This window comes from Tenrec ecaudatus, chromosome 3, assembly GCF_050624435.1.
Source record: "Tenrec ecaudatus isolate mTenEca1 chromosome 3, mTenEca1.hap1, whole genome shotgun sequence".
NCBI classification, from domain to species: Eukaryota; Metazoa; Chordata; class Mammalia; order Afrosoricida; family Tenrecidae; genus Tenrec; species Tenrec ecaudatus.
Window position 1 is genome coordinate 122,693,084 of NC_134532.1, and position 22,190 is coordinate 122,715,273.

At 40.3% G+C, this 22,190-nt stretch overlaps 1 protein-coding gene across 1 annotated transcript; it reads left to right on the forward strand.

Annotated features, from left to right (window-relative positions):
• Positions 1–685: 685 nt before the first annotated feature.
• LOC142443539 (alcohol dehydrogenase 1-like) lies at positions 686–20,575 on the forward strand. The gene is made up of 9 exons (XM_075544870.1): positions 686–801; positions 3,374–3,475; positions 12,524–12,662; positions 15,139–15,226; positions 15,372–15,591; positions 15,798–16,058; positions 17,859–17,994; positions 19,161–19,299; positions 20,438–20,575. Exons 1-9 carry the CDS (start codon positions 784–786, stop codon positions 20,460–20,462), a joined length of 1,128 nt encoding a protein of 375 aa, XP_075400985.1. The 5' UTR covers positions 686–783; the 3' UTR covers positions 20,463–20,575.
• Positions 20,576–22,190: the final 1,615 nt, after the last annotated feature.

The window sequence follows — 22,190 nt, forward strand, 5'->3', positions numbered from 1 at the left end:
GCGCCATCTGCTGCTGACCTTTGGGATGTGCAGGGAAGCACTCACAGAGCCCCGACCTGCTTCAGCTTAGTCCATACAGGGCTGCTGAGGGCAGACCCGGCACAAACACCAGGGACACATTATTCAGCTTCACTTTTTTTCCTGAGCCACCTCCCCTGTATTGAATATATAACCATTATTTTAATTTATATCACCTCTACTTTTCTTCAAAATGCAGCTAAAGTCTTACCTAAATGAAACTCTGCCATCATCAATTATGATTTCACATCTTCTTCAACATTCCAGTTTATACTGTTAGCGCGTGGTTTGCCAGCTCCTTGACAACAGGAGGCACCGTCTTAGATTTTTTTATCTTCCATAATTTTATTTAGCAATCCTTTTTATGTCATCAGTGCTCAATAAATGCTTATTGTCAATTGGTTAATAGCTGACCTTTCTCTTGCTCCTGAACACATTTACCCTTTTAATATTGTCATTCCACTGCCTCTCATTTATTTGTCAATCTGTTCCTCTCTGCATACCACATCCTTAGTCTTAATGCCTCCTTAACCAGCTTCCTCATTCTCTGACATTCCATTCTGCCTCTCCCTTTCCAATACTGGCCAACCTGTTTATTGCTCTGGAGCTCTCTATGTTTGGGTCAGGTTGAGTAATGATTTATGATGACTTTCATTATGTCGGCACTATAAAAACTAGCTGGAGTCTGCCAGCGCCCGTCAAAGAAGGGGAGTTCTTTCTGTTAGACCTGTAAGACCCAAACCAAAAGAAACCAGGAGATTCATCATGGACACTGGTGGCAAAGTAAGTCGGATCCATATGCTCTTCATTAGTTATCAAAGGTGCACAGTAAAACCAAATGAAGGCACCTTTCTCTCTGATCAGATTATTTAAAAGGTTCATGATAATCTCAAGTATTTTCCCCAACTGTGGAAACTCACTGCTGGGAAAACAAATCGCTGGGAATGTCTGGGTTGATTTTTCCATGACATCGTAACAAACAGCTAAAAAAAAAGTGTCTATCCCAGAGAATGTACGCTGGTACAGATAGGAACTGGAAATACAGGGAATCCCCAAAGGATGATCCCTTAAGGACCAGTGGTGAGAGTGGTGATACTGGGAGGGTGGAGGGAAGGTGGGGTAGAAAGGGGGAACCAATTTACAAGGATCTCCATATAACCCCCTCTCTGGGAGACAGGAAAGTGGGTAAAGGGAGATGTCGGGCTGTGTAAAATATGATAAAATAATAACAATTTATAAATTATCAAGGGTTCATGAGGGAAAGGGGGTGGGGAGGAAGGGGGTAAAATGAGGAGCTGATACCAAGGGCTCAAGTAGAAAGCAAATGTTTTGAGAATGGTGATGGCTTGACACAATGGATATATGTATAGATTGTGATAAGAGTTGTATGAGCCCCCAATAAGATGATTTTTTTTTAAGTTTCTATCATTTGACTAGAAATTTATTTATTTCAGGGAAATAATTATGCATCCTTTTGTAACTATGTTACCTGTGTGTTTACATTCTTTTAATGTATAACAATGAAAATATCATATGTCAAATACTGGGAAATATTAGGGACCTAAGTAAATTACAATAGCTAGTAAGGCTTTAGGTGAGTGGTTCTCAACCTTCCTAATGCCACGACCCTTTAATACAGTTCCTCATGTTGTGGTGACTCCCCAACCATAAAGTTATTTTTGTTGCTACTTCATAACTGTAATTTTGCTACAGTTATGAATTGGGCGACCTCTGGGAAAGGGTCGTTTGACTCCCAAACGGGTCACGGCCCATAGATTGAGGACGCTGCTTTAGGGAGTATGTGTGTATTACTTTTATGTACTGTATGTATGTATTACTTTTGTCATTAGAAAAGTTTTCTCATAAATGTTTTTTTTTACTTGAACTTGAATTCTTTCAGAATTGTTTGATCTAAGTAGTTTATCCCACTGAAAGAAATAATATAGTTTATATCTTATTTAAACTTCCCTCATGGCATTATCTTTGAAGACATAAAGAAAGATTTACCAGGTTAGTATATCTTTTGATTGCTAGTGCAGCATAGCTGTAAAAGGAAACACAAATAAAATTATGTGGGGTACCAACACCAATCTATGATAAAGTTAAAGTACAGATAGGCACATAGGGATGAACCTTAAAAGCCCATGGAGAATCTTGCCAAAGAAAACAAAAAGAACTGATTATATAGCAGAGATGCTAATATAATATTGGACATGAAGAATCAATCAAGATACAAGCTAGGAGAATTAGTTTAGATTTCACTTCACACTGTACAACAAAATAACTTACAGCTGTAGTTGAGAGTTAAATGTTCAAAAATCAAATCATAGAAATATGATGATAAAGAGTATTTATTTGGTCTCTATACATGGAGAAGTTTCAACGTTTAACAATGAATAACTAATGAATAGATAAATTTTATCAACCAAATCACTTCAAATATAATGTACATATATATGCATATAATTTTATAATAAATTAAAAGTGTGAGCATATCAGGGAAGAAACATGCATAACAATTGTGGGAGACAATGGCTCAAATATAATCCCAGGAAAAGCACGAAGGTGCCAATAGACACATGTATACAATGTATGATCAAAACATGCTACAAATGGAGGAAAGCACAAATGACTAATATAAACATAGAGAAAACTCTACACCACTCTACTCAAAGAAATTCCAAGTATCAGAATGTCCTGTGTCCTAGAAAATACAGGACTTAGCATTTTTGCTTTTCACGATACAGCCCATAGCGGTGAGCATGAACTCCATGATGGTGTGCTTTTCCGAGGCTGATGTCCCACGCCTCTCTCGTGCTGTGGAGGCACTCAGAAATAAACAGAGCCCAAACAATGTCTCCTCTTTCCCAAATACTTTTCACTTAAGAAAATCAGGTAGATAAAATTATGAACAAAGGCACTTCCTACAGTATATTTTATAATACTGAAAAAAAAGTGAAAATAATTACATCTCTAGCAGTACTTACTGAATAAGCAAGGTAACACATTTCTGATTAGGATTTTAACATCGTAAAAAATTGCCTATAAACAAATAAATGACAAATATTCAATAAATGTTGGCTCTTAGCAAAAAACTAGGGTGAGAAATTAGTTATATGACATGATTTCAATTATATTTTTAAATCCTTAAAACTATGAAAATAAACATGCTAAAGTTTCTGCAGCTTATGCCTAAAAGTTCTGGTGAGATTTTTGCTTTTTTAAAATATAAATTAATTTTTTCCAAGCAACAAAAACATTATTTGTATAAAGGGAATGTTTCAATTTTTTAATTTCTAGTATTGAAAACATGTTGCTGCTATACCACGTCATTTGCTTTTCTTTGTGTCTACAGACAATTACATGCCAAGCAGCTATTGCCTGGGCAGTAAATTCTCCCCTTTCACTTGAAAAAGTTCAAGTTGATCCACCAAAGGCTGGGGAAGTTCGTATTAAGGTAAGTCTAGATCCCTTAGCCTTTACCTTTAAAAGGAAATCCTGTTTCATAATATATATATCTGTCTCATTTACATTTTGGGTCTGCCTATCTCTCTTAATAGAAGAATTTCATAAACTGAGATAAGTGCATAGAGCAAATGAAAATTTAAAATAATTTTAATTATGATAAAATATTGGTAATTATTTTGCCTATTATTAAGATTCTTACTTAGATTATATAATATTACAGGCTACAGCATGTGAGCTAGAGGATTTTGTTTTGAGAGTTAAATTGTTTTAATGTTTGAGGGGGAGGGGGAAGTGAATGCATTCCTCATAAATCTATGATACATAGTTTATAAACAAGAAATGTATATCCACATTTTGTTTTTAATTATCACAACTGATACTGATAAACGTGAAATAAAAGATGATAAGAGTCTATATAATAGACAATCTAGTACACTTCTAGGGAAAATTCAAATGACTCGCCCTTTCTGTAAAGTTTTGAAAATAAATTTAACCATAATAATATGTCTTCCCTTTCCCAAACAATTCTCACTTAAGGAAACCAAAATAGTAAAAATTAGGAATTAAGGAGCTTAACTACAGTATATGTTATAGTACTCATAAAATGGCAATAATGACTAATGTAGTGGTAGCGACTGATTAAGCAAGTTCGGGCACATCTAAATGATGAAGCATAAGTAGTCATTCAAGATTGTGATTTTCAGGTAAACAAGCGGCCATCTAGCTCAGAAACAACAAAGCCCACATGGAAGAAGCACACCAGCCTGTGTGATCACAGGTGTTGAAGGGATTAGGTATCAGGCATCAAAAAGCAAAAAAATAATATATTGTGAATGAAGGAGAGTGCAGATGAGGGACTCAAAGCCCATCTTTAGGCAACTGGACACCCCCTTACAGGAGGGTTGCGGGCAGGAAATGAGCCAGTCAGGGTGCGATGTAGCAATGATGGAATATACGACTTTCCTCTAGTTCTTAAATGCTTCCCCCCAAATCCCACTATCATGATCCCAATTCTACCTTACAAATCCCACTAGACCAGAGGATGTGCACTGGTCAGATAGGAACTGGAAACACAGGGAATCCAGGACAGATGAGCCCTTCAGGACCAGTGCTGAGTGGCAATACTAGGAGGGTGGAGGGAAGGTGGGGTAGAAAGGGGGACCCAATTATAAGGATCTACATATAGCCTCCTCCCTGGGGGGTGGATAACAGAAAAGTGGGTGAAGGGAGACATTGGACAGTGTAAGACATGACAAAATAATAATAATTTATAAATTATCAAGGGTTCATGAAGGATGGATTGGCAGGGAGGGAGGGGAAAAACGAGGAGCAGATACCAAGGGCTTAAGTGGAGAGCAAATATTTTGAGAATGATGATGGCAACAAATGTACCAATGTGCTTGACGCAATGGATGGATGTATGGATTGTGATGAGTTGTACGATAAATAAAATGATTTTTTAAATACAGCAGGAAAAAAAAGATTGTGATAGGGTATAGAGTAGAACTAACTTGTTGGGTTTCTAAAGCTATAAATCTCTAAGGAAGCAGAAATTCACATCTTTCCCCCTCAGAGTGCTGGTGAGTTCAAACATTTAGCCTTTCAGTGAGCAACCAAACCCATAACCCCTTACACCACTAGGACTCCTGGAGCATTATTACATATCATGAACTACCAACCACGTCATCACTTTGACTTTCCCTATATTTGTGTGTGGTTGGAAGATGGCAAGATTATCCTGCACTACTGCTTTGTGCTCACATATCATCACCTCAAAAAATTAATTGTACCATGTACAATGGGATAAAATTTGAATTTCCAGGAGTGATCTGAAAGATGATTATTAATTATTGAACAGCTTACAATAGAGATGAAAAATATTGGCCTATCAAAGGCTCCTTGCCACTCTTAAATCCAACTCTCAATCAACACTTTTAAAATTATATCAAATCCTTAATTGTCCAAGTTTAGGGGTATTAGTGCTTACAATTTTATTAAACATCGAATTTGCCCATCTTTTAAATTAGTACCAGAATTCAACACTTGATTCAATGAATGCCACACATACTAAAACCTAAATGTCTCTACTCCATATCAAGTGTAATCTAAGTAAGAGAAGGCACAGGAAGATGGTTAGGAGACTAACAGAGAAAGGAAATGTAGAGGATTGGGGAAATACTAGGAGGGGGAAAGGTGGAAGGATTGTGGTATAGAAAATATGTAAATGGGGAGTAAAAGGGCAGAGATAGGAGAATATAGGAATTAACACTACATAAAATATCATACTTCAGACATATTGTCAGGAGAGACCAATCCCTGGAGAAGGGCATCATGCGTGCTAAGGTAGAGGGGTAGTAGAGGAAAAGAGGGCCCCTAGGAAAATGAATTTATATTGGCTACAGCACTGCTCTCAGGCATAGGAACAATGTGTGGATGGCACAGGGCCAGGCAGTGTTTCATTCTGTTGTGCATAGAGTTGCTATGAATTGGCACCAACTCGATGGCACCTACCAGCACAATAACAAATTATCAACTCGCTGCTTAACTGCCTGTTGTAGTGTGGTGCCTTGCATGCTGCTGTGGTACTGAAAGCTGTATCGCTGGTATTTTGAATAGGTTTCAGCAAAGCTTCCAGACTAAGGACACATTACAAAGGGGGGACCAGCTGTCCATTTCTCAAGGGTTAACCACTGGAAACCTGATGAAAAGTAGCAGAGCATTGTCAGATACAGTGCCAGAAGATGAACCCCTGAGGTTGGAAGGCACTCAAACTATCAATGTGAAGAGATCCTGCCTCCAAAAAGAATCAACCATAATGATGTGGATGGTGTAAAGCTTTGGGGAACCCTAAGAGAGGGTACCCTCCCCGCCCCTCCAAAAAAGGGAAAAAGCTCTGCTGGGCAGAGGTTTTGTAGTATGTATTTTTCCCACTAGGCGAGCATCAAGCAACTGACTGAGTTAGTGCGCCCAGTGGCATCACCTGGAAAGGTTCTCTCTTGTCATCGTGAATTTTTTCATGAAAGCAGTTTTACTCCAACCTTGTTTTTTTGGTAATGGCTCATTTAAGAGAACAGCTTGTGGCTGTGAAATTTTGTTTCTGGCTCAGGAAAAAATGTAGCAGAAACTGTTGTGATGTTGAACAAAACTTAGAAGAACTGCACCATGGGAAAAACTCCAGTGTGTGAGTGGTTTTCTCATTTTAAAAAAAAGTGTAATGCTAATTGATGACTAACATCATTCTGGATGTGTTAACTTCCCCAAAATGTTGACAAAACTCTGTGCTTGCCCACTGACCATGGACCATTGAAGAGATATGGAGAAAATATCTGGACTGTGTCTGAGCTTGGTTCAGCAAATGTTAACAGAAGATTTGGGAATGAGAAGGGTCGCTGCAAAACTTGTGCCTCAGGCTCTGACTGACCAGGAAAAAGAGCATCGAGTGGAAACATGCTGTGCTCTAAAAGACCGGCTCCAACATGACCAAGACTTTTTTCCCCAAAGTCATTACCGGTGATGAGACATGGTGCTATTCTTATGACCCTGAAAGCAAACTTCAATCAAGCCAGTGGAAGACTTCATCATCACCTTTCCCGCCCCCCCAAAGCTCATTAAGTGAAATAAACAAATCAACACAATGCTCATTTATTTTTTTGATGTGAGGGGGATAGTGCCTTTCGAGTTCATTTCACCAGGTCAGACTGTGAACCAAGCTGGCTATTTAGAGGTTGTGAAGAGATTGCATAACAGTATGCAACAAAAAAGGCCTGATTTGTAGCAGACAGGGGATTAGTTTGCCACCATGACAATGCACCTGTTTATACAGCCATCTCAGGGCCCCAGTTTTTGGCCACAAGAAAAACATACCTCTCTTGCCCAACGCACCTTACTCACCTGACATCACTCCATGAAAAAAAAACTTCTTTTTGTTTCCACCAATGAAGAGAGACATGAATGGATAGTGATTTGACGATGTAGAAGTGGTGAAGGAAAAAAACAAGGGAGGGTTGTCAGCCATTCAAACAGATGAGTTTCAAAAGTGTTTCCCATAATATAATAGTACATTTGACAAATGAAGTAAGTGTAATGAAGAGCTTTGAAGGTGATAAGGTTGTTTTATTAAAAAAACACCAAAAAACATAGCTTTGAAAAAATCTAGCATTCATGGGGGGGGGGGGTACCTCCTCGTATTTTCTGATAGGGCATGGCTAAAAATGAGGAGAAATGGTGACAAGCATCTATTAATCAGAACGTAGAATGTATGAAGTATGAATCTAGAAAAATTATGTCATCAGAAATTAAATGGAACACATAAAGGACAGTATCTTAGGTGGACTACAATGGATTGGTGTTAGCCATTTTGACTTAGACAATCATATAGGGAGTGACAGATCCAAGAGGAATAGCTTCAGATTTCAAGATCTATCTTGAAGCACAACACTGTCTGTGATAGGAAAACATCTACATGACTGCAAAGAAGTCCAGTTAACACAATCATGATTCAAATTCACACAGCATCAAGTTCATAATGAAAAAATTGAAGAATTCTACCATGTTCATCAGTCTGACACTGACCAAACATACAATCAAAATGCACTGATATTTATTAGCTACTAGAATGCAAAGTTTGGAAGTCAAGGGGAAGGAACAGTAGTTGGACAATATGGTCTTGATTATAAAAACACAGCTGGAAATCACATGATGCAATTTTGTAAAATGAATAGACTTCTTAATTTCAAATACTTTGTTGAATCAGCGAGTATACACAAAGACCTATCAGACAGAATACACAGAAATCAAATTGACTATATGCAAAGAGACCATGAAGATACTAAATATTAACAGCTAAAACTGGGTCATGGGCTGACTGTGGAACAGACCATTTGTTCCCCATATGTAAATTCAACTTGAAGTGAAAGAAAATTTAAAACAACTACACGTGTGCTAAAATACAACCTTGATTATACCCCACTTTAATTGTGAGAGCAACTCAGGAGTATATTGATGCATTAAACTGTTGAAAACTTACCGTACACGCTGTGGAATACCATCAAGAACATTATACAGAAATAAAGCAAAAAGTCACCAACAAGACAAGAAAGAAAAGACCAAAGTGGATATCAGAAGAAACTCTGAAGCTTTCTCTTGATCTTAGAGTAGTTAAAGCAAATGGAAGAAAGGATGAGGTAAAAGAACCGAAAAGAAAATTCAAAGGGCAGCTCATGAAGATAGAGCATTAGGAAGATGTGCAAAGATCTGGAATTAGAAAGATAAAAAGGAATGGAGAGCTCAGTATATTTCAAGCTGAAAGAACTGAATAAAAAATTCAAGTCTTGAATTGAAATATTGAAGGATTTTGGGAAAAAGATTGAATGATACAAGGAATACCAAAAGAAGATGGAAATCATACACAAGCCATCATACCAAAATAAACTAGTTGACCCATTTAACGAGGTAGTATATGACCAAGAACCAATGAAAGTAAATGAAGATGTCAAAGCTACACTGAAGGCATTAGTGAAAAACAAGTGTCTAGGAGGGATGTTGAACCAACTGAAATATTTTACCAAGCTGCTGAAGCACAGGAAGCACTCATCCATCTGTACCAAGAGATTTGGAAGTCTGTTACCTGGCCAACTCATTGGAAAAGATCCATGCAAGTACTAAATCACATGCAAGTAAAATTTTGCTGAAGATCACTAAACACTCAGTGCAGCAATAATTGACAGGGAGCTGCCAGAACTTCAAGCCAGATTCAAAAGAGAACATGGAACAAGGAATATCATGACTCATGTCAGATGATCTTGGCTGAAAGCAGTGAATAATATAAAGATGATTACTTGTGTTTTATGGACTATATTTATGTGGAACATGACAAATTGTGGATAGCATTGAGAAGAATTGGCATTCTAGAGCACTCCATTGCATTGGGCATATCTGCTGCACAAGACTTCTTTACAGAGATGTTACTTTGAAGACTCAGGTATGCCAGGTATTTTCAATGACCTCATTCATATGCAGGTGAAAGTTGGACGATGAATAAGGAAGACAAAAAAAGACTTGATGCATTTGATTTATGGTGCTGGTGAAGAATACTGAAAGAACCATGAACTGTTATAAAACCAAACAAAACTGTCTCGGAAGAAATATAGTCAGAATATACCTTAGAAAGGAGAATGTTGAAAGTTCGTTTCATGTACTTTGGACATGCTATCAGGGGAGACCAGTCCCCGAAAAGAGACATTATGTTTGGAAAGTAGAAGGTCAGTGAAACAGAGGAAGACACCCAGAAACAGAGATTGACACCGTGGCTTCAACAATGGGCTCAAATATAACAATTGTGGGGAGAGTGCAGGGCAAGGTAGTCCTTCCTTCTGTCGTACACAGGGTCACTACCTAATATCAAAATATCCCTCCCGTGTCCAGTGCTATGCTCAGATTTCACAGATGAAAGAGAGTGAAGAGCAAAATGGAAAACGCTAGGAATTTACACAAGAGGGGAAAAAGTCAATAATTTGTGTTAACTATTACTGTTTTTGATGTTAGAGACCAGTCAGGCTGACGCCACATGACATGTCACAAAGTATGACGATTTTGTAGGGCTTGGGGGTTGGGGGGGAGGGGCTGTAATCTTATTAAATTGCAGGCGGATCCCGAGTTTGCGCGTGTTCTGCGCGCCATCTGTTACGGACGGTTCACGAGATAACTCGTGATTTCTACACTCTGTCTTCAGATGCCATCTGCTTGGATATATTTTAACTACTTCATCTATTTAGGTGTTTACATCAGTGGTGAATGTATCAAAGTCGGTTGTCTTCATGGTCTTTTTGTTTATTTAGCATTTTAGTGCAGTTTGGTTAAATCACATAGTTACTATTTGTTTGAATTGTTTGGCAAGGAGTCGTGCATTTACCATGATCAAACCTCAGTGAAATGTAAACCATCATCTAATCGCTCAAGTGGTCTCCCGTTACACAAAAAGACATGAAGAAATTCTTAGCCCGAATTCTTCTAATTTTTCAAAGTTATATGGATTATGTTGATTATTTTTACAAGAAGTTTATAAGTTCATGAAGATTATAGTTCGTAAAAGTAATAATATTCCACATACATTGCAAAATATTGTTTCATAATGTGAGACAATGTTTTATATTCAAAAACTGAAAGCTATAAATAAATATAATAAAAAATTGATGAGATGTAAACCCATTTATAGTTTAATGCAAAAAAAATTAACAGCTGAAAAAATACCCGGCCACTTGGGTAAGTTAGTAAAAAAATATCCAGTCTTTATAACTGAGGCCACTCACTGGGGCTTTCCTCAAACTGCCAACCTAACGGCTAGTAGCTGATCAAAGACCATTTTCACTTAGCAAGACAAAGAGGGTGAGCAAGCAAATGTGGTGAAGAAAGCTGATGGTGCCCAGCTATCAAAAGAGATAGTGTCTGGGGTCTTAAAGGCTTGAAGGTAAATAAGTGGCCATCTAGCTCAGAAGCAACAAAGCCCACATGGAAGAAGCTCACCAGCCTGTGAGATCACAAGGTGTCAAAGGGATCAGGTATCAGGCACCATCAGAACAAATAATCTTACCATAGTGAATGAGGGGGTGGAGTGCGGAGTGGAGACCCAAAGCCCGTTTGTAGGCCACTGGACATCTCCTTACAGAAGGGTCTCAGGGAGGAGACAAGCCAATCAGGGTGCAATGTCACAATGATGAAAAATATAACTTTCCTCTAGTTCCTAAATGCTTCCTCCCCCCCACTATCATGATCCCACTTCTACCTTACAAATCTGGCTAGGCCAGAGTATGTACACTGGTACAGCTAGGAACTGGAAACACACAGAATCCAGGGCGGATGATCCCCTCAGGACCAGTGGTGTGAGGGGCGATACTGGGAGGGAAAAGTGAGGGTGGGCTGGAAAGGGGGAACCGATTTCAAGGATCTACATGTGACCTTCTCCCTGGGGGATGGACAACAGAAAAGTAGGTGAAGGGAGACGTTGGACAGGGCAAAATATCACAAAATAATCATTTATAAATTATCAAGGGTTCATGAGGGAGGGAGGAGTGGGGAGCGAGGTGAAAAAATGAGGAGCTGATGCCAGGGGCTTAAGTGGAGAGCAAATGTTTTGAGAATGATGCGAGTAATGAATGTACAAATGTGCTTTACACAATTGATGTATGTATGGATTGTGATAAGAGTTGTATGAGCCCCTAATAAAATGATTTTAAAAATTTAAAAACAGAATGCTTTCAATGTGCATGTTTATATATTTTTTTAATTGACCAAACTCTAATTCATATGGAAGACCAAACTCACTGGTCACAGAGAGACCAGTATGACCTCTGAGATTATGACCCTTAGTCATCGTTCAGATCTGGAACTGAACTCACCCCTCTGGCAAAATCATCACCTGTAGGAGATCAAAAGGGCAGCACTGCACTGACGCAGTGACAGAGCTCGGAGGGTTAGGAAAGAAGGAAGAATGAAAATAAGAAGCTCATGAAGGAAGCCAGATCCGTGACAGTGGGAGGTTGCAAGGGATGAACCAAAACAAAATGTGGTTGGATTGCTGAATGTTAGACTGATGCGCTCCTCTTAATTCCCGATGTGTTTTTTTAATTGACTTTCCCAAAGTCTTATACACCGTGATCTACAAGGCATGGTATGAAAACCTGTATTTCTAAATGGACATGTTATTGACATATGGTCCAAATTTGGCCACTTAATAGTCCTTCTCTTGAAATCGTCTCTCAAGACTTTTCGATGACATAGGATGTAAGGCTTGATTTCAAATATCTAATTGTCTCACTAACTTTGAAACTAGCCACATGACGTAGGGCAATTTATTCTAATCTTTGGGGGTTCCTGTCCTCCTCCCTAAGATGGGCATGATAAAACCTTCCTGACATTCCTCAGGTGACATTAGCATGATCAAGTGAGGAAATTCATGTAAAATGTTTAACTATTCAATCAATGAATAACAAAAGGGGGAATCCCAAGCCAACTGATCTTTGGCTACTTCATTCCTATCCAGCTGACGTCTTCGGGGATCTGCGGCACTGATCAGCATGTGCTGAGAGGACAGCTGGCAATGAACTTTCCTTTAATCCCAGGCCATGAAGGAGCGGGGATTGTGGAGAGTGTCGGCAAAGGAGTGAGCACGGTGAAACCAGGTAGGAGACAGTGCACAGCGCAGCAGCTGCTCACAGACCTCCCTCGTGGCAGGAGAGGAACATAATACATCAATATATTTTACAGGAGAAATAAATTGGCTTGACTTTAAAGTCTTCCAATTGGCTATGTATCATATATTATATGTGCTCAGTGATTCCAAGGATTACATGGGTTCTGTTGTCCTACCTAGCGAGGTAATGGCTGAACCAGGTATACACTGCCAAAACTAAATGCGGATAGAATCAGCACACTTCTAAATCGATCGCAAGCACCTTAGGGACAAGTATTGTTTCCTACGAGTATTCGTAGACCCCACAATGTTTAGCACAGTGCCTGCCCTAGAGTCTAAATGTACTGAATGTTTGACAAATGAATAAATGTTCTAAACTGCAATTAAAAGCTTACATTTCATTGATAGAATAACAATGACAATTCAAAGAATAAACTTACTGTGCTTCCCAGACATTACATTTTTGACAAATTAAAGTTTGTAGCAAACTTGAGTCAAGCAATTCTGTAGGCACCATTTCTCCAATAGCATGTGTGTTAGTCTGGATACTTTAGAGAAACAAATCCACAGAAACTCATGTATAAGAGAGAGTTTTATATAAAGGATAAGTGCACATCAAGAAAACATCCCAACCCAGTACTGCCCAAGCCCATAAGTCCAACATTAACCCATATGTCCAACACCAATCCACAAAGTCCTCCTCCATCTCACAAAACAGATGTAATGATGCCAACTGCAGGAGGAAAGCCAAGTCAGTGAATGTGTAAGCATCTCAGGGTTGACAGGGGTCTCCACACTGCTGCTCCAGCACCCAGGCCTGCATCGGGGTAGGTCCATGTGGTTTCTCCTCAGGGATGTCTTGCAGGATGTGAGCCTTGCCAGCTAAAGGAGGGAAATGGCTAAGGCAGCTGCACCCTGGTCCGACCATCAGAAAACAAGAGATCCAAGAATTCGAAAGGTGAGGCTCAGTGAGCCTTTTATCCCTCCACCCTTCAATTAACCCCACATGTGTTTATCGGCCAGGTTGTCACAATAAACTACCTCCTCATGTGCTCAGTTCATGTCTCTGTGTCACATTTCAGTACCATTCACAATATTTCAAATTTTTTTCATAATGCTATTGCATACATGATAGACTGCAGAATAGAGTCTACGTAACTTCTTTATTTACTAGAATGCAACTCAATATAAAGAAAACAAAAATCCTTGCAATTGGACCAATAGATAACATCATGATCAATGGAGAAAAGATTGGATTTGTCAAGAATTTCATCTTGCGTGAATCCACAATCAACACTCATGGAAGCAGCAGTCAAGAACCCAAACAATGTACTGCATTGGGAAAATCTGCTAAACAAGACCTCTCTGTAACGTGTTGAAGAGCTAAGATGTCGCTTTGAGCACTAAGATGCTCCTGACCCAAGTGAAAGTTTGATAATGAGTAAGGAAGAGCAAAGAATAATCACTGCATTTGAATTCTAGTGCTGGCAAAGAATATTGAAAATAGTATGGACTGCCAGAACAAATAAATCTGTCCTGTAAAAAGTACAGCCCAAATGCTCCTTAGACGTGAGATTGTCATGATTTCATCTCACATACTTTGGACATGTTATCAGGAGAGACCAGTCCCTGGAGAAAAACATCATGCTTGCTAAAGTGGAGAGTCATCGGTGAATAGAAGACGACTCCCAATGACATGGATTAACACAGTGGCTGCAACCACGGACCAAAAGTACAATAATTGGGAGGAGAATGCAGGACCGGGCAATGTTTCCTTCTGATGAAACTCTGAGTAGAATTGCTATGAGTCAGAACTGACTTGATGGCACCTAACAGCACTGTCAACCCTAGCCTCTTACCCCAGGCCCCCCAAGATTCGAGTGTCTTCAGTAACCTCGCCAGAGCTCTTTAACCTGAAAACCATTTTCTGTAATAAGTGCTCCAGAAACCACTTTTATTCTCTGAATTTAACATATCTTAGAATTTAGGCCCACGGAACATAACATCTCATGGGCCTGCTGTTTGTCTTTGTGCCATATTCAGACAGGTAACTCTGCCAGAATATAGCTGGGTAGGTCACTCTAGGCAGGTGACAACCACTATGGAGTCTTACATCCTCCAAAGAGAAAACAAAGAGGTTAAATTAAATAACTTCCCTCTAAGGTTTGCTTCTCGTTTTATTATTCTCTTCCTAAAACAGAGCACAGGGAAGCAGACTTTACAGCTACCGGTCCAGCAATGACTACTCTTCAATGTCCACCATTCTCCAAAAAATAAAATGAAGTGAGAGTTGTGAAGCCAAGTGAAATGGCATCTTGTTAGAAACAGCCGTGGGTGACGTGATGCTGTGGCCATCGGTTGTATACATCAAGCTTTGAAGCCATTCAATACGATTCTTTTGAAACACGCTGTTGTATTTTTATCCCAATCATATTTCCTAATCATCTCTTTCCCCTTCTACCCAGGAGACAAAGTGCTCACACTCATTCTTCCACAGTGTAGAGAATGCAGCTCCTGCTTGCACCCCACAGGCAACTTCTGCGACAAGCAAGAGTTAGTAAATTTGATTTGCCCTTTGTCCTTTGACTGAATTTCTTAGTCCATGAGCATTGATCTGCAGCTAACAGTGCTAACTTCTCTCTTGGCAATTCTGTGTGGTTCCTGCCCTGGTGTCTGTGTTTGTGTTGCTGTGGAACAGTGTTATACCCTCTTCTGGACTTATGATGGATGGGACCAGCAGATTTACCTGCAAAGGACAAAGGATTTATCACTCTTTCCGCACAAGCACTTTCACTGAGTACACTGTTGTGCCTGAGATTGGAGTGGCAAGAATTGATGATGAGGCTCCTATGGATAAAGTGTGTGTCATAAGTTGCGGGCTGCCTACAGGCTATGGTGCTGCTGTTCATTCCGCCAAGGTGAGGCAGTTTCTTGTATCTTAATATGTGTTATAGTGATAGGGATAAAAGCATCAAAGGGGCGCCCATGAACCCAAATGGTTCACTTGGTGTATAGTTCCCACAAGTCACACTAGCTGTTGGTTTGCTTGTTTTCCCTTTAGTGCTCTACTTGCATATGTGCCCAGGTGTCAGACATAACACCAGCGTACCTTTTGGATTTGTAGGTCACCCCTGGCTCTACCTGTGTGGTCTATGGACTTGGAGGAGTCGGATTAGCCATTGTCATAGGATGCAAAGCTTCTGGTGCTTCTAGGATCATTGGGGTTGACATCAATGAGGAGAAATTTCCCCGGGCAAAAGCCCTCGGCGTCACGGATTGTATCAACCCTCAGACACTCGAGAAGCCCGTCCAAGACGTGGTGGTGGAAATGACAGGCTTTGGCGTTGATTTTGCCTTTGAGGCCATTGGACTCCCCGAGATGATGGTAGGTGGGCTTGAGGCTGCTTGTCAATAGCAGCCGGCAGCTGTCAGGTCGAACTCATGGCAAGATCTGGTGTGTCCGAGTAGAGCCAGCCTCCACACGCCTGGTTTCCAAGGCTGATTGTGTGGGCAGAGGTTGCCAGGTCTTTCTCTCAGATCATGTGTAGGTAGACTTGAACCTCTATCTCTCAGCGGCTGAGCACCTTGATAATCATTTGCACTGCTCGGGCTATTTACACATTATACACACGGATAACAGATCAGCATAAACTCTCCTGGAGATACATTATAAACCTATGGATCCCTGAATCTCAAACAAAAATAGACAATAATCTGTTTTTAAAACAGAAGCAATAAATGCTTAGACATATATCACAGTATGGTGCTGGTAGCTGCCGTCCCATAGATCTCGACAGCCTTCGGCGTGCATAGGGGAACTGCCTCAGAGAACGTTCAGGACTGGGGCCTTGTGAAGCAGATGAGCACCAGGCTGTCTTTGGAAGAACCCTATGGGAGGAGTCAAAGCACCACCATTTCCCTAGTAGCCAAGCACTTAAATATTGCTGCACTCAGGAACTTTCCGTGGTGGTCTGTACCACCGTTTACAAGCAAGGCTGCCACCAGGCCAGGATTGTACTCCCTTGCCTCTCCATAGCTCTGGATTCACCAGACTTTGATTTGAGCATCAGTTGCCTCCTATATAATATAGCAGAGCCATTCCCTCATTTAAAAAATGTTTTCATAAAATATATATGTTTGCTAAGTATCTATGCACCCGACAATGTGTTAATCTCCGGGGGACACCAGAGTGAATAAAGTAGTCACTTGTCCTCTTCGATCTAACATTTCAGAGGGGAGTGTGCATTGCATTCGGTATCTATAAATGTGCACCTCATTTGGTACATGGATAGAAGATTCATGTATTGGGTCCAAGAATAAAGGGAGTGGAGATAGTAATGTAACTGAGAAGTCGTTGACAAATAAGGCCAAACGGAGCCAAGCAGGGGGAAATAGATCATGGGAAGTGAGGTTAAGAACCAGAAAAAGAAATAAAGTAGAAGAGATATAAAGAATTATATATTACGCCATTAGAAACTCGAATTTTAAAAAATGGAAGGTTTATATGCACATACTTACAAGTACATATATTTGGGTGAGTTGTTTTGTTTTTTAATCATTTTACTTGGGGCTCATACAACTCTTATCATAATCCATACATACATCAATTGTGTAAAGCACACTTATATATTCATTGCCTGCATCATTCCCAAAACATTTGCTTTCCGCTTGGGCTTTTGGAATCAGCTCATCATTTTCCTTTTTTTTTTTTCCCTCCCTCCCCATTCCCCGCTCCCTGTTTGGTTTGGTTTTTAACTACGGATGAGGAGGGCAGAGAAGCATGCAGTTGAGAAAGTCAGGCAAAAAATAGAGATACCCCCTTTGAGGAAACATGTTGCTTCCATTAATAAACACAGAACTCACCATGTATTTGTTAGTGTATTGAATGTTTTAAGAATGATAAGTATTGCGTTCTCATCACAGCCCTGTAAGATAGGATGCACGAGTCTTCTTTTTACAAATGCGGAGACTGAAGCATAGGGAAGGATAACTCGCCAAAGGCCACACCGGGCAGGTCTGTCTGGTCTGTGCTCTTTACCATGAAAGCATGCTGGGTCAGTAAGAAAGCTGAAATCGCTTCTTTCCAGGAGATTCAGAGCCTGGGGCCGCCAAAATTCTCTAAAAGGGGTAAAGTAGTAGCTGTTGTGTATGAGGATATGCTTACAGTTGCTATTGTTGTTATTAGGTTGCTGCTTGGAATTCCTGCCACATAAGCTATGGTGTCTGTATGATAATTGGGTTGGCCCCGTCCAGCAGTTATCTTTCCCTTGAAGCACCGAAAGTTATCACTGGACGAACAATGAAGGGATCAGCTTTAGGAGGTAGGTTGATGAACAGAAAGGACCAGTCCCTTACTCTCTATGAGAACTTGGCAGCAAGTTAAAAGTCAAAGCCCTTCCCCTTGGCAGACAGAGAGATAATGGCAATCCTTTCCAAAGACTCTTCTTCCAATGTGTCAGTGTAACTCATAAAGCACTTTTTCAAAGTAAGTTCTGGTGGTGTTGTTATTCAAATACAATTTGTAATATGCGGAGACTCCTACAAAATCATCTCAGGGTTAGAATCACTGCAGCAACTTTAAGTCGGCTCCAGTGGATTCAACACTTGTCCTGTTTACAGCAACGCCTAATGGAAAACTCTAGGCAGTGTCCTGGTATCGCAGCGCTTACCGCTGCCTTCTCAGAGAAGCTCATTTCTAAGGCGTCTTTACCAACAGCCTTAGGAAATTAACATGCCCATCAATCCATTCTTCTAGTTGGAAGCTCCCTGTGCCGGTGGGAATAGAGAATGGAGGGATAGATTGCAAAAGGGTAAACGAAGCGGAGTTGAAGACTACCAGTTTGAAAGGCCCAATTTCTCACCAGAAGAATTCTGAGTGACAGAACCGTGTGTAGCAGCCACACGCACTGCCGTAGTTTCCTGCCTAGGCCCACCATACAAAGTATCACAACGTAATGCCTTAACCCTAATTTGTTCTCTCACCTTTCTGGAGATTAGACATCTAAATACCGAGTACTGGCAGTGCCCAGCTTTCTCTAAGGTCTCGGGGAAGACCCTCCTTTGCCTTCCTGATTGCCGCAGGGATACCTTGGCTTGTGCCAGCAGCCACACAATTCAAATCCTGACCTCTTTCTTCTCGTGTCCCTTCTTTAAGGATACCAGGCATACCAGAGTCCGCCCTAATCCATGACTTCATGCTAATTAATAACATCTGCAATAACCCTACATCCAAATAAAGTCAGAGTCAGTGAAGTTAGTTCTTGACTGTATCTTTATAGGAGACGTAACTCAACCCTAACAGTTAGCAACTGCAGCCAAAGCTGTCTGGTGTACAAATGAATTCTCTTTTGTGCCCAGGGACAAACTTTCAGAGAAGTGCTTTATCTACCTCAATGGCTTATTTGATCCCTAACCCCACCTGCCCTTTGGTTAGTATGATATTTTTCAAATCACATGATCTGTTTTAATATAATCAATTGTTTTTCAGATTATAAAACCAGAGATGCTATTCCCGAACTAGTAACTGATTACCTGAAAAATAAAATTAACATAGATCCATTAATTACCCATCAACTGCCTTTTAATCAAATCCACAAAGCCATGGACTTGTATAATGCTGGTAAAACGTGAGTATTTTGTTTGTCGCTCTCCTAAAAGCTGATAATGCAACAAAAAAAAACAAAAAGAGTGTTTCTTTAAGCATTGCCAAGTAGTTTCACGAGAAACAGACCTTCGATATCTTCCACACAGCCCACCATATTTCCTACTGTTAGCAGGATATGAAAAGATTGTTTCTGAGGACCACTTCTGGAGACAGACCCACATCAACCTTGTTTAGAGAAATTTTAAGAATTTGATATAACACTAAGACCCATGCTACCCTACAGTTGTTAATTATGTATTATTTTCTGGTTAGAGACAAGATGTAAAATAAATGAGAAAACATAGCAGGAGTCATAAAATAATGCAAGGCATCTTAGAGTTGCTTCCAGGTAGAGACTTAGGCTCCAAGTCGAGGCCCAAGTCCTTTCTGCACTGCGCGTGCATGGATTGCTTGGGTCTGCTCACACACCTGCCGGTGTGGAGTCGTCGCTCAGCAAGTCCTTAATGCAGTCACTTAATGCATAGTTTTCAAGAATGGACCATTTTTCAGGCCTGTGCTAAATTCTGAAAATAGAATGGACACCAAATGTAAAACCATGAACAAGTAATGGAACAGTAATAAATGCTCCAAGTTTCTCAAGCAAATATCACGGTCATGTGCTCTCCCCTAACTCTACCCACCTCCTTTGCTTATTTAGTAATTTATAAATATTTTAAATCATTATCTTATGCCTTTCTGGAGGCTACTGAGCATTATAGCCCATTTAAAAAGGGAAAGAAGAGTAAAAAGAAAACTCATCTGAAATTTTAGAAAGAGATTATCAGGGGCAGGGAGCAGGGATCTAGCTGGCAGTTGACACAACAAAAGGAGAGGAACAAGGGCTGCCTTTTGTCCTAAGTCAGGCAAAAGGAGGTTAGGTGTTAGGGGTGAAGGAAACGGGTCAGAAGCTAAAGCAGAGGGTATGGGGAGCCTGCTGTTCCTGCAGAGATGAAGGTGCTTAGAGCTGACGGTATTTCCTATAGGTAAACGAAGATGATGGTGAGGTCAGAGGTAGGTGCTCTAGATCACCGAGTCCCTTCCATACTGTGTATAACTAACTCGCTGAAATCCGTGTTTCCAAGGCGCGCCAGTCGATCCATTTCTGTACTTCTCTGTTTCAGCATCCGCTGCGTTCTGTTGTTCTGAGAGCCAGATGACCACAGGAGCAAGGGTGATGCTTGTTTCCGGTTTTGCCTCCCTGATAATCTTTAGTGCAGTTGGAAGAAATAGAGACGAAAATAAAGTGAAATTGAGAAAAGTAAAATAAGTGCGCCTGAGTATAATTATTTTAAATGTTGTCTTCAATTTTCAGAGAATTCATTCTGTGACTTTATAAAGAGAAATAATGGAATTGAACTGACGATGCCACTGATATGTTCTTCAGCCAAATTGACCTGTCACCAGTCTGTGAAAGTTGCCACTGAATTATGCTTCATATCTGGCATGTTTTTCTATATCTTTCATTCACTCTAAGGCTGACATGATGATTTTGCTGCTTACACAAGATGATTAAAAACCAAAACACCAAACTCACTGCCACTATTGATTCCAACTCATACTGACCCTGTAGGACAGAGTAGAACTGCCCCTGCGGGTTTCTGAGACAGCACTTCTTTACAGAACCAGAAAGTCTCGTCTTTCTCCCACAGAGTGGCTGGTGTTTTCAAACTGTTAGCCTTGAAATGAGCAACCCAATGTGTAGCTCACTACACCGCGAGAACTCTTCCCCCAAAGGCTCGTCTCCTAAGTCTGTGGGAGACCGCGTGCTGACGAAGTACATCATCTCCATCCAGGGCTCTTCTCATACTTGTGGCTAAGCCTATCCAGCAGTGAGACAAGGGTCCTATCTGCTTTGAAATATAAAAGATATGAAGAAACTATAACTGTATTCTATGTATTCACGAAAAAGGAAGAAACAGTGCAACCATGATGCGAACCAGCATGGCTCTTTCTCAAACTTCTCCAAGTGGAAGCACTCTATAGTCAGCAACCCTCCTTCTACAGACACGCCCTAGAGTTCTAACAGAAGAGCCTAGAAGGGGCATGTGCACACCTATGTTCCTTACAGCACTAATCATATTAGCAAAATAATAGAAATAACTTTCAGCTTGCCCTTCAGCAGATGAATTCACAAACCAAATGTAGCACATCCTAGACAATCAAACATTATGCCGCCACAAATATGATGAGTTCTCAACATGAATCGGGAGGGTATTCATATGGAGTGAAATAAATCAATCTCAACAGGCCAAATATTTGTCTCATTTTCATAAAAAGACAAACATAGATACATACACAGTAAACCAACACACATTAGCAGTTAACAGGGGGTGGCGGGGGGCAAGGGCCCTATGCTAATTGCTACAACATATGTAATTTAGCAACAGCAACCAAAACATGTAAGTGCAGGTATATATGCTACATTTATATGTATACTAATATCCACTTCCATGGAGTCAATTCTGACTCCAAGCAACTCTACATAGGGTTCTGAGGCTGTAAATCTTCACAGGAGCAGACAGCTTCATCTTTCTACCAAGTAGATGCTCGTGGGTTTGAACCGCTGGTGTCACAGTTAGCAGTATGTGTATAGGTATGAATACATGATTATAGTTACATGTATACAGAAGTGTGTGTATATATGCATCCATGTATACTTATATGCATGCATCTGTAGTTACATGTATAGTAAAGCACATAATAGGCACAGCTTATTTTGTTCTGTTGTACATAGGGTCGTTCTGGGTCAGAACCGACTTCATCGCACCTAACAACAGGCACCAGTACAATGCTTCTTGGGCATAGCCAAACATCTAATTCAGTTGATTTTCTAAGTTTGAGGCCAAAGACCATAGTCTTGTGAGACAACTCAGT